A 13338-nucleotide genomic window follows, 5' to 3' on the forward strand; every position below is an offset into this window, starting at 1 on the left:
GCTGTACTTATAGTGACGTGAGCACTGTGATTCTAAACAATTTGGTTTATCGTAAAATAGTCTGTGATAAACTCCTGAAAGTACAGACACACAGTGTGCGCTGGCCTATATTTTTCCATTAATCGTAAGAGTAGTTGACAAAACACGTTCTGGCCATTTTTCTCTGACAAGAAGAAAAGAAATATATATAGGCATGAAGTCCAGAGTGTATTTGATTGCAGTAGTTACTTTTTATGTAACCTGTGCGTACGCCTGGCCACCCATGGGTCGAAGAGTGGGAAGAGAGCCAGGTGAGGAGGCAGGAAAGTGTTTGTACAAGGGGCAGTGGTACCCCGAGGGGGTGTTTGTTCCTGACGCCTGCAAGAAATGCTATTGTGGGCAGGGAGAGCACTTCTGTGCTGTCCTGAGCTGTGACATAGCTCAGTGTTATGACGCTGTCACCGATGACCCCGACCATTGCTGTCCTTTCTGTCCAAACGGTGAGTCTCTTTCATTTTCTTTTCATTACTTTATTATCCCATCGCTGGAAAATTTGGGTCGCTTCCTCCCAGTGGAAAGCTAGCAGCAACAGAGTCGCACTACCCAGGTGTGAGCGTGTTTAGGTGTAATCAGCCACCTGCACTTATGGCAGAATGATGTGCCACAGTGGTGACATGGGGGTGGAACATGGATACCGTCTCTGAGTCGACACATAAAGTTGACCCGTCCTGGCCCAGATTCGAACCTGTGACCCTCGGATCATAGGTCCAGTGCTTCACCAACTGAGCTAACGGGCCCCTCGACACTAATCAACACTATTCTCCTCAATTGATAAAGCTCTTACCGGTAGCAGTTAGCATACTTTGCGAAAGGAATTTTTTCGACTGTTGAACGGTTCCACTTCTAGAGGGGATGTGTAGGATTCCCAGCAAGGCTAGAACTCTTCCACTGGTGTTTATTTGTTTCAGTTTTGTGTGCCTGCGGTAAGGACTTTGATATTGATAAAATGTTCTGAATTCCTTTGGAGTGACTGTGACTGTCTGTTAGCTCTTTTTCCAGATACTGTCTTTGTCCACACATGGGCTAAGTGTTCAATTTCTGTTGTCCGAGGTGGTGTGTATATATGGGGGGGGGGGGGAGGGTTGTGGTGTAGGGGGGAGATAACCTAGAACCGTCACTATCAATGTTTATTGGGGTTTTCCTTGTATGTCCCTCTCTTTTTGGAAGCCAGGAGTGTTGACTAGAGAACGTAATTAAGGTACAATTGTCTGACTCGGCAATTCGTCCTTAAAATGTCGGTTCTCTTGGGTCCATTTGGCTCATGTCGGTGGAACATTGGAAGCATACATGCAGGACTTGCTAAAAGGAAAAGTGCAGTTTTATCAGAGTAGAGTTGATTTAAATTTGTGCCTCGCATGCGTAGGCAAAAAATTCAATATGCATGTTTTGCCATTGTACGCTAATCCTAAAGCGCAGGAAATGTCAACACAGTGTTATTCTGTTGTCCTCCGACTTGACTTTATGATGTTGTTTGCTGCAGGTCCCAACTGCCGGGCCCCTGACGGCACAGTGGTACAGGTGGGACAGGAACATCAGCGGAGTCCTGACGAGTTGTGCACCTGTATCCTGCTTGGCTCCAAGGCAGACTTTAGCTGTCCGGTCTAATGCGCTGACTCACAGGTGAACGATTTCCTGCGCAACTTGTGCTACTCTTTGCTGTGACGTCAATTGAGTGAGGAAAGGCATTCGTGGTTCTAAAGTTATCGGAACTCTGACAGATTTGTTTTGTTGTTGACTGTAGCACTGAAAACGACCCGCCTTGAATGTCCCATTGTGTTGTCATAACGGCACTGACCGACGTTTCAGTGTGTGACTGTATTCTTACCACACTTGACTTGAGGTATCAAAAAGAGCCCACGTAGACTGCAGCATGATTGTGGCAAACCCACATAAAGCGAAATCGTGGCGCCTACTTGCGCCCCTAGCTTCTTAATTTTAGCCTTTATGTTCCTCTCATGTTTATTCAGTCACAAAATACATTTGCGAATTAGCTGGGACATAATTGCTTTGGTAGCAAATAAAGTTGGAATGCGAACACTTGCATCAGTGTCATTTTAGTTTGTCAAATTGTCGCTCCGTCTATCTGTCTGCCTGACTGTCTGTCTGTCTCTCTCTCTTTCTCTTTCTCTCTCTCTCTGTCTCTCTCTCTTTCCCTCTCAGATGCGCGTGTGAGACATTCCCATCCACACAAGCGCGCCTGAGCTTTGACAAGCGCAAAAACAATGTGGGTGGTTAAGTGCTGCTGTGAATTTTATTTAATCAAACCCTTGCTTCAAATGTGTTAACAAAGACCAAAAAAACAATCATTTTCATGTAACAGATATCAAAGTTTTAAGTAGAGCAATTATTTTGTGTGAAAGTATGGATGGAGTGTGCAAAATGAGACAAGAGGACATCAATAAAGGAATTTGCAAATAAAATAAAAATCTTTAAGTGGGATTTAAGGCAATCTGCCTTCATCTTGCTTCAAGTGCATAACATTAGGATACAAAATCGATGTAAGCTTATTTTTGATTCAATAACCATGAATTGACAATCAAACTGCAAAAGGGTACTTTCATAAATATGGTGTATAAGTCATTGCTCATCCAGAGCACAAAAACAACAAAATTGTGTCTAATAGTAAATCAGTTTTATGTGCATGAAATATTATATGTACAGCTGAAAATAACCCGCTCTTTGTACATTCATTGCTTGTAATGTTGTTAGTACAGTGGAACCCCCCTCTAAGACCCCCCAATTTAAGACTTCCTCCCTTTTAAGACCCTGTTATCTTAGACTTTCTATTCATAACTTCTTTTTAATTTACCCCCATTTTGAGACTCCCTCCGTTTTAAGACTTGATTTTGTCAGGTTTGAAAAGGGGGGGTTCCACTGTAGTAAATAGTGATTTACTCAAGATTCCGATTCATTTGAATGCTGACCTCGCTTTGGATGCCGTTTCTGCAGCGGCTATTTTGTTGTAAGTAAGGCCAAAAAAAAAATAATTGTCTGTTTAGGGTAACATGACCAAAAAAAGTAGGGTCGGTAGGTAGGTAGGTTTTTTTTTTTGTTTTTTTTTTTTGTTTTTTTGTTTTTGTAAATGCTATGTTGGCCGAACATTCACTTCTTATATTTGATGAATACATGTGTCAAAACTAACGTATAAATAAAACAGAGAGAAAGGGAGAGAAAGAAATGCCAAATGTCTCTTTTTAGCATTTTTACCTCTTTTTTTTTTCTTTTTTTTTTGTTGAAATCAAAAAAAAGTTTTTGGGTCGGCGCCAAATCGATAGGGTCGGTCGGGTTACCCTAAACAGACAATTTTTTTTTTTGGCCTAACAACCCAAGAAAATAGGAACTTGAATGTATTTTGTTAACTGAAAGTTTCAGTGAAAGCAATCCACTTGGTCATTGCTGAATTCTATTGCACATTTTAAAAAAATGTTCAATGTTTATTGTGTAAAAGCTCAAAATGGATGCAAAAATGTACACAATGGCTTAACAAAAGAAGTATGCAAAATAGCCTGCATGCAAAATAGCCTGGATAGATAATGAATACAATAATATAGGATTTCCCGTATGTAAAAGTCACTACAGTATGCAAAATAGCCTGCATGCAAAATAGCCTGTTCTGGATAGATAATGAATACAACATAGGATTTCCTGTATGTAAAAAAGTCACTACATTTTGTCCATTCTGGTTTTGTTGGTCTATATTTGAATATACAATGTTTAGAAATAACTTTGTCAAGTGTTAATGGGTTGTGAGAGATTTGCCTTTCCTTGCTTTTCATCGGCAACACTGAGGCAAGCTACACGTGACACTGATTGTTGGCCAATGACTAGCGAGCGACTTGTCACTCCGCATGTGGTCGGTGATCTGTGTCGATGAAATCATGTGGACTACTGACATTCCAGTGTGAATTAGCTTTGATCTGTTCTTTGTGGACTGTCCACTCAATTTCACACTCTTTTCTTTCAAAAGTACGCTCATTGGAGCTGACTATCAGCATTGCCGATGTGATCGCATCGCTTTGTGCACAGTGACTGTTCTACAATGCCACGTGTAACTTGCCTCTATGTTTCCAAGGAAGAGTAAGTCTTCCACAACCCCCAAAAGATAAACAAACAAAAAACTTAACAAACAACAACAACAAGACAGTTATTTCTGGAATTTGTCGATTTGAACCTTACGTTTTTGTAGGATCGATTTTGAGGGTACCCTTATTTGAGCGGCTATCATGTGACTTCTATGAAAAATATATCTTCAATCCGAAAATTGTGCCAGATAGCCAAGTATAGTGCCTCTTAGGGATTAGAAACTTTGAATCAAATACATGTAACGCTGGTATGAATGTTTTAGTTAGGATATATGTCGTTTATTTTGTTTTGTTTTTATTGCACAGTTTATAATACAGTATATAAACACAACTAGATGATTACCCGCTTCGCCGGGAAGAAGTAGAGCCAAATACCAGGCTGCGCCTGGGAGCCGAGTGTACGCCGGCTTTGCTGGCGCACGAAGGAAAGGAGATAAACGCGCAAAACACTGGAGACCTTCTAAAAATAGTAACGTGCAGTGACCTTCTAAAAATAGTAACGTATTAACGGGAATATGGATTGACGCCACACGGAGGAAGGGAGATAATCGCGGCTGAAAACACTGGAGAAGATAAGGAAGAGTTACAGGTAGTGGATCCCGACAACAACAACAAAACAAAACAAAAAATCGGTTCAGCGCGCACAGCGCTGCGCGCTGAGAGCACGTGTTGAAATATCTCATCGATGAGGTTGTGTCCGGGGTGTAGCTGAATACGGTGTCCAAATTTGAAAAAGATCCACCGAGAACTTTGGCCGTGCATCGCGAACAGACAGACAGACAGACACTAGTCGTATATATATATAGATAACAAAACGGAGTGACGTCACTCACTTCGCTCAAAACTGAAAATTTCAGACAACATGATAAGTAATGAGAAAACCATAGTCCTGGAATGAGCCATCTGTACTGAAGTCAGCGACCCACTGGTTTCCTGCCACACTAACACTTTTCGGAACATTTTCTTGCCTGCCGCAATACTTGAATCCGTCATTGTTGACTTCCAGGTAGTCGAAGGGACAATTCCGTTTTTTTTCTATTTGGTAAGAGATGGACATGGTGACGGTCTGTGGGCCTGCCTGGTCAAGCTCGACGACGTAGTGACACGCCAAGTTGTCGTCATATTGACCGGGGTAGCCAGGACTTGCCAGTGTTCCGTTGTTACCCGTCAGTTGGATGGGGCCAGCACTGCACGCTGAATAGAGGAGGACAACACAAGCACCTTTACAACATTTAAGGATGTAGGGCATAGACATAACAACAAAAACAACAGTCAACGGTAGCAGGAGAATACAACTACATACACTCCTGCGACTGCCTCAAGCTTCCGAAAGGATTTTTGTACATGTATGCGAATATCCAATTTTATTTTACTTTTAAATCTATTTAATTGTTTTTCTACTGTTTTACAGAATGCACAGTAAACTCAGCCCTGAGTGAGCAAACAGGAAGTTACCAGCGCAAACGTCAAGCATTGAATGAAGCTGTCAAGGTCATGCAGGTAGTGTAGGTCATGGCACCTTCGCTGAACAAAATTATGTACATGATTCTTACCCCACACAAACACAAACCCTGGATAGTCATAGACATAGAGAGACCTTCACTTTAACCTTCTTTGGTTTGCAATGACTGACCGACAGAATTGGACCTCGTTAATCGGCGCCGTGAACAGCTTGTATAGCCTACTTCATTGTCCTCACTTGAACATACAAGCAGTTATCAAGACCCTGTTGTGAAATAGTGATGAAGAGGATCTTATAATCAAATTCTCTAGTAAGAAAATACGGTCCCTGTCATGTATTGTAAAGTTTGGGGACATAGTTTGACACGTAGACTATATTTTGAAACCGACTTGAAGAAGTGAATCCTCACCGTGGCATGAGAAAGTTGGCACAGGAGCCCACGTGCCATCCGACTGACACGTCACTTCAGCAGAGCCACCAATCAGAACTTCCGTTGAACTGCACATGTAGGTCACTTTGGGTTCCGGTGACACTGACGTCAGGAAGACCTTTGTCCCGGCAACGGTTAGTGGTTTGCTGCACTCTGCAATGGTAGAACACACAGCATTTCTCTTAATTGTTGTCATCTTGCCACAGCCTTCTCGTGCTGTTGCCTGCTATGTGCGTGACTGAATCAAAGAAGGCAAAATTAAACCTCCTCAGCAAGTTACATCGATATCATTTGAATTAAAGTCAACACTCAGTCATGTAAACTCAGACTCACACACACACACACACACACACACACACACACACACACACACACATACCAGTCCCTACGCATACCAAGAACAAGCAACCCAGGTCGTTTAGCCCTTTCGTCATGGTACCCATCAAAATTAACGCAAAACTGACCTCCCGTGTTTGACTGGCCCCTCATAATTATGATCGACACCCGTAGCAGTAGTAGGAATAGCATAGCGGCACAAGCAATACGCAAGCCAGCTAAACAAAACAACATTTTCTTGGTAGATAATTGACTTGACTTTCTCCTCGTATGTAAAAGTTGCCAAGTTGTGCCTATTATATTTTTTCGTCGATTTTTTATTGTTCTCTTCCGTTTTTGTCAAGTCGATTTTTGGGGTACCCTTATTTGAGCGGCGGTCACGTGATCCCTGTTAAAGAAATCATTGATCCGAAAGGTGTGCCAGATAATTAAGTGGACGCAATAAATTTTTTCCCTAAAGTTTAGATCTCTCTGATAAGCTCCGAGACCACGACTTCAATGTTTAAGACCGCAAATATTTGTCTTGAATATGGGCACACAAGGTCGCTAAAAGCTTTCAAGCTAACTTACTTGTTTTGGAGTGTTTGGATTGGGGTGGGGGTGTCCTGGGGCATGTGTTGTTGTGCTGCAAGCTGGCGTGACTAAAGAGTGTTTTCTCAGACAAAACAACTTACGGACACAAGAAAAAGTGGGCGAGGTCCACGTCCCGTCTGTCTGACACGTCACTTCAGCTGGTCCGTTCACCAGGATTGTCATGACGTCACATGTGTACGTCAGGCGTGTGCCCACTGCTCGTGACGTCATTCCGACAGTGGCCCGGGCAATCTCAGGCGGCGCAGCGCATTCTGAAATGACTGTTTACACCCAGGCTGGTTATTTTCACTTCTTTGCCAGCCCCTCATTATAGTGTGTGTGTGTGTGTGTGTGTGTGTGTGTGTGTGTGCGTGCGTGCGTGTGTGTGTGTGTGTGTGTGCGCGTGCGTGTGTGTGTGTGTGTGTGTGTGTGTGTGTGTGTGTGTGTGTGTGTGTGTGCGCGCGCGCTGTCAGCTTGCAAGATTGAAGACTATTTAACAAAATAAGTGTATTTATGACTATACGGCTGTCACAATTCTATTTGCAACAAACAATAACAATAACAGCACTTTATTGTCCATTAAAATATTACATAAAAATGGAAAATGTTCTTCGACACACCCTGCCTGCCTATAAACGATTATAACAACAATTGGTATTGCACAGTAAAAGAGGTGTAATTAAAACAACTACACAACTCCGTGCAGAAACAAACAGCTTCCTAATAAATAGTTATAGTCACTCCTGAGCAGTAGACGGATAAAGCTATAACATAGAGACCGTTTCAAGAATAGCATAAAATAACAAGTCGCGTAAGGCGAAATTACTACATTTAGTCAAGCTGTGGAACTCACAGAATGAAACTGAACGTACTGCATTTTTTCACAATGACCGTAGTCCGCCGCTAGTGCAAAAAGGCAGTGAAAGTGCCGAGCCTGTTCAGCGCTGTAGCGGTTGCGCTGCGCTGCATAGCACGCTTTACTGTACCTCTCTTCGTTTTAACTTTCTGAGCGTGTTTTTAATCCAAACATATCATATCTATGTTTTTGGAATCAGGAGTCGACAAGGAATAAGATGAAATTGTTTTTAAAACGATTTCGGAAATTCAATTTTAATCATAATTTTTATATTTTTAATTTTTAGAGCTTGTTTTTAATTCGAATTAAACATATCTATATGTTTTTGGAATCAGAACATGATAAAGAATAAAATAAAAGTAATTTTGGATCGTTTTAATAAAAAAATAATTTTAATTACAATTTTCAGATCTTTAATGACAAAGTCATTAATTAATTTTTAAGCCTTCATGCTGAAATGCAATACCGAAGTCCGGCCTTCGTCGAAGATTGCTTGGCCAAAATTTCAATCAATTTGATTGAAAAATGAAGGTGTGACAGTGCCGCCTCAACTTTTACAAAAAGCCGGATATGACGTCATAAAAGACATTTATCGAAAAAATGAAAAAAAGGTCTGGGGATATCATACCCAGGAACTCTCATGTAAAATTTCATAAAGATCGGTCCAGTAGTTTGGTCTGAATCGCTCTACACATACACACACGCACAGACAGACAAACAGACACACACACACACACACACACACACACACACACACACACACACACACACACACACACACACACACACACATACACCACGATCCTCGTCTCGATTCCCCCTCTATGTTAAAAACGGATAGGGCCTATATATAATTTTTCAAATTTTCAAAACTTGTGCAGTAGCCTCGAACGTCGGCCCGGAAATCTCGAGGTCATGTGTCGAATGTCTGTCGAGATCTTTATTTTTTCCCCTCGATCCCTCTTGAAAATAAAGCTTGCTCAGACGTGAACAACAAACGGGAAGCTACAAGCACAACGTTCAGGCTTGGAATGACGCCGTCAAGGTCATGCAGGCCGTGTAGGTCGGGTTTCAGGCCGCCTTAGCTGTACAAAATGCGGTACATACAGGCTTCTCAGTCCTGACGTTATGTCTTATGAGCACGTAGCCCCTGTATAGCCGTAAATACTCTTGATCTTTCAAGCAGGCAAACTGACAACTTACGGTCACAGGAAAAGGTGGGCGTGGTCCACGTCCCGTCTGTCTGACACGTCACTTCAGCTGGTCCGTTCACCAGGACTGCCGTGACGTCACATGTGTACGTCAGTCGTGTGCCCACTGATCGTGACGTCATTTCGACAGTAGCCCGGGCAACGTCAGGCGGCGGCGCAGCGCATTCTGAAATGACTGTTTACACCTGAGCTAATTACTTTCTCGGAATAGACGATGTTCGGAAATAACTTTCCAAGTTTCCAAGCGTTTGGGAAGAGTTGCGGCCCACCTTAGTGAGTCACAGACACCATAACAAGTGGTCGATCAGTTAAAACAGGGACCTATATTCTGATATAGGTCTATGGTTAAAACCAGCAATCGCAGCGAATAACTGACTTCTATGTGTATCATAATGTGTTACAGCGTCGGCTCGATATGATACCATTTTCTTTTGAAAAATCTACACACGGAGCCACGATTCACTTGTTAGACCTGTAGAGATAGCTGAGTACACGTGTTTCCCGAACTCACGTGACCTCGGGCAAAACACGTTTTCGGCGATCACTCGGGGCAAGCTTTAATTGCCGCAATAAATCGTAAATTGCTAAGTTTATATTGTGCACCGAAATCGGGTCATAACTTCTTCTTCTTCTTCGTTCGTGGGCTGAAACTCCCACGTACACTCGTGTTTTTTGCACGAGTGGAATTTTACGTGTATGACCGTTTTTTACCCCGCCATTTAGGCAGCCATACGCCGTTTTCGGAGGAAGCATGCTGGGTATTTTCGTGTTTCTATAACCCACCGAACTCTGACATGGATTACAGGATCTTTTTCGTGCGCACTTGGTCTTGTGCTTGCGTGTACACACGGGGGTGTTCGGACCGAGGAGAGTGCACACAAAGTTGACTCTGAGAAATAAATCTCTCGCCGAACGTGGGGACGAACTCACGCTGACAGCGGCCAACTGGATACAAATCCAGCGCGCTACCGACTGAGCTACGTCCCCGCCCATCGGGTCATAACAAGAAGGCACTCGGCATAAAGCCTGTCCTTAATTGTGCCGCGAAGTCGACTACGCGAAGTGTGCTTCGCGAAGCTGGCCGCACGGAGCTTCGGCACTTGTTTTCGCTAAAAACACTTCGCGTAGTCTTCGCGAAGTCGACTTCGGGCTCGATTAAGGACGGGCTATACATACACATCGTCATCGGAGTCAGTTATTCGCTGTGACTGCTAGTTTTAACTGGTTGCTTGACTCACTAAACTGGGGCGCAACTCTCACACAACGCTTGAAAATCCTAATAGAGTTATTTCCGGAAAATGTCTATTGCCAAAACCTCATTATGATGTGTGTGTGTGTGTGTGTGTGTGTGTGTGTGTGTGTGTGTGTGTGTGCGTGTGTGTGTGTGCGTGTGTGTGTGTGCGCGCTACAAGCTGGTGTGTCTGAAGAGTGGTACAGTATAGCAGGCGAAACAACTTACGGTCACAGACAAAAGTGGGCGTGGTCCACGTCCCGTCTGTCTGACACGTCACTTCAGCAGGTCCGTTCTCCAAGACTGTATTGATGTCACATGTGTACGTCAGGCGTGTGCCCACTGCTCGTGACGTCATTCCGACAGTGGCCCGGGCAATCTCAGGCGGCGCAGCGCATTCTGAAAAGACTGTTTACACCTAGGCTGGTTACTTTCACTTCTTTGCCAGACCCTCATTATAGTGTGTGTGTGCGTGTGTGTGTGTGTGTGTGTGTGTGTGTGTGTGTGTGTGTGTGTGTGTGTGTGTGTGTGTGTGTGTGTGTGTGTGTGTGTGTGCGTGCGTGTTTACCAATTTGGTTATTTCCTTTTTTTTTTACTTTTATATTTGTAACAGGCTGACAGTGTTACTGTAAGTTTGTTTTTTTGCGGACCGCTATTGTTTATGACAGGTGTTATTCTTCAGACAGGTAACATTTTTAGTTGTTGACATTGACTCCAGGTCATCCGCATTCTAAACCAATGGGAATCCTGCCCTTGATTACCTTCCTTCTACAACAGTATGCAATGTGAAGCAGGTCATAACTCAGGTCGGTTAGAAAGAATAAGTATACAAGACAATAAAAAGAGGGGAATGGGGGAATCACTCATACCCGCCAGCTTCTCCACGAGCGTGAAAGTCTTGCTTTCCACAGAGGGCGCTGTAGGTCGTCCAGAGGTCATCGGTGAAACGTGACCCCGACATGACCCTCGCGGTGACCCTTTGGTGAAGGTGAAGGTCAAACAACCCAGGTGGTTGGAACACTGAGTGCTGCAGTCCAGATGGGACCTTGCCGATGACTCAAACATGACGTCACCCGTGAAAATGACGTCATTTATGTTGAGATTAGTGAACTTGATATTTTCTTGGGCAAGGTCCGATCCTATGGCGACGGTAACGGCAGTTATCAAGATCGCTGCCATTTGCTCGAGCAAAAACATCTTGACTCTCGCCTGCAAAAGCCAAAACTGCAATAAATGCGAAGTAGCCTAAGATGCGCCCGTGGAATAAAAAAAAACAAAAAAACAGTTGAAATAAAAGTGAGAGATGAAAATAAAATGGACGGTTGGGGTGGCGGCGTATCTTTCCTTTATTTTTTCTGGTTTATTATTTTTTTTTATTTTTTTTTAGGTTTCTTTCTTTCTTTCGTTCTTTCTTTTTTTCTTTTTCTATTCAGACTCGTATACTTCAAACTTCCCAGAGTATACCTCACTTGGAAAGAAGAACGACAAACATGCACGGTTATGACAAGTCAATAATCACAAGCGCATCCGGTGTTTTTTCTCTCACTGTCATCGAAGGAAAATTGACAAGGTAACAGATGCGTGAGATTGTAGAATACTGCAGTACGGTCAGGAAGCTTGTGCCAAAGGGCAGAGATGGCACAGAAATTAATATTTGGTTCTTTGACAAGCTTTTCAATTTTTATTGTAAGGTTCTTGATAAAAATCCTTAAAAAAGTTGTGTGTTTTTTCCTATAAAGTCATATTTCAATTAATTACAAGTCAAAATGGGTGATTTTTGTGTGGATAAAATATGTCGTTTTGGCGAAACATTCACCTTCCAGAAAATAAAGATTGAACTTTGAAGTATGTTTTCTTCTTCTCTAAACAGATTCCTCTATGCAACAAAAGAGCAATTTCTTCATATTTATGAACTGATTTTGTTTCCTGCATGAATAGAAGACGTAGAAATATCAGAGGCACAAAATAAATTTCCCCCAAAAGGCAAGTTTTTGTACTTTGACAGAATTTATAACATGGGGGTAATTGACCAGAATTTATAACATGGGGGTAATTGACCAGAATTTATAACATGGGGGTAATTGACCAGAATTTATAACATGGGGATAATTGACCAAAGAGTCTCCATGTTACTGCATAAAGACACCCTTTCTGGTTAGAGAAAAAGAGCATGAAGATTGTACAGTTAGTCTAGAAGATGAATATTTTCCAATGACGGCACTGACGCTCAACAAATTATTCAGAGAAAACAGCGTCAAAGGTTTTCGAAATAGTGTCAAATGTCAATAAAAAAAAAACTTTGAAAATCATCATTTTGTTGCAAGAAACAGGTTGACAATGCCAACATTACATCGCACACCGATTCTTTGGTGTTCAAAGTACAATACCTAAACCCAAAACATGTTTTTGGACCAACATTCCGTGCCATCTCTCGTCTGAAGTGTACTACATCTATTGTTTTTAAAAAGTGTCCTTGTTTAGGTTCATTAATTGATATTATACTAATTGCCAAAGACACACAGCTTTTTTAACGATAGTTCTTTCAGTTGAAGATTACATTCAGATAAGAGGAGAGAAAAAGAGTAAGAGAATTAACAAAGTATCAGAAAACAAACAAACAAGTACATGTATAAAAATCCATCCATCAATCAATCAATCAAACCAAAAAACAATCAATCAATCAATCAATAAACATTATTACAATTATCTAAGATCTTTACCACGAGTCAAAACCTAATCCTTCAGTTCGAAAACGGTGTCAACTTGAGGATGCTCTTGCGAAGAAAACAGTTGGGATGCGGCGGCCTGCAGGGTAGCAACAATTAAGCTGCAAGACAACGGGAAACACAGGCAGTCAAACACCTCTGCAAATGAAAGTGCGTCTGGCACACAGCGACACTCAACGTGTGAACATGTGCAGGAATGCAGGTAAGGGAGGGGGTCCTATATTTGATATGTTCCTTGACGGGCGAAGTGGCGCAGTGGTAAGACGTCGGCCTCCTGATGGGCCTGTCACACGACCGTTTTAAAGCCAGCGTATGCCGACGTATGAACATACGCTGGCGTACGCTGAACTATCGATGTTTTTTTCAATCTTTGGCGTATACATAGCGTATTC

At 42.4% G+C, this 13338-nt stretch overlaps 1 protein-coding gene across 1 annotated transcript; it reads right to left on the bottom strand.

Annotated features, from left to right (window-relative positions):
- Nucleotides 1–2271: 2271 nt before the first annotated feature.
- On the bottom strand, nucleotides 2272–13093 carry LOC138952478 (C4b-binding protein alpha chain-like). Its single transcript, XM_070324155.1, has 7 exons — nucleotides 12941–13093; nucleotides 11090–11429; nucleotides 10449–10628; nucleotides 8982–9164; nucleotides 7024–7203; nucleotides 5993–6166; nucleotides 2272–5315 (listed from the first exon to the last, which is right to left on the bottom strand). The coding sequence occupies exons 2-7, from the start codon at nucleotides 11415–11417 to the stop codon at nucleotides 4975–4977; spliced, it is 1386 nt and encodes a 461-aa protein (XP_070180256.1). The 5' UTR covers nucleotides 11418–11429; nucleotides 12941–13093; the 3' UTR covers nucleotides 2272–4974.
- Nucleotides 13094–13338: the final 245 nt, after the last annotated feature.

This window comes from Littorina saxatilis, linkage group LG17, assembly GCF_037325665.1.
Source record: "Littorina saxatilis isolate snail1 linkage group LG17, US_GU_Lsax_2.0, whole genome shotgun sequence".
In the NCBI taxonomy this organism is placed as follows: Eukaryota; Metazoa; Mollusca; class Gastropoda; order Littorinimorpha; family Littorinidae; genus Littorina; species Littorina saxatilis.

What these genes read in the sequence shown, in the direction of transcription:
- LOC138952478 (XM_070324155.1), bottom strand. Translation starts at nt 11,417, where the DNA reads ATGTTTTTGCTCGAGCAAATGGCAGCGATCTTGATAACTGCCGTTACC. An exon ending in GCCCACTTTTGTCTGTGACC is followed by an intron (nt 9,165 to 10,448) that starts GTAAGTTGTTTC and finishes AGGTGTAAACAG; the next exon opens with TCATTTCAGAATGCGCTGCG. An exon ending in GCCCACTTTTTCTTGTGTCC is followed by an intron (nt 6,167 to 7,023) that starts GTAAGTTGTTTT and finishes CTACCATTGCAG; the next exon opens with AGTGCAGCAAACCACTAACC.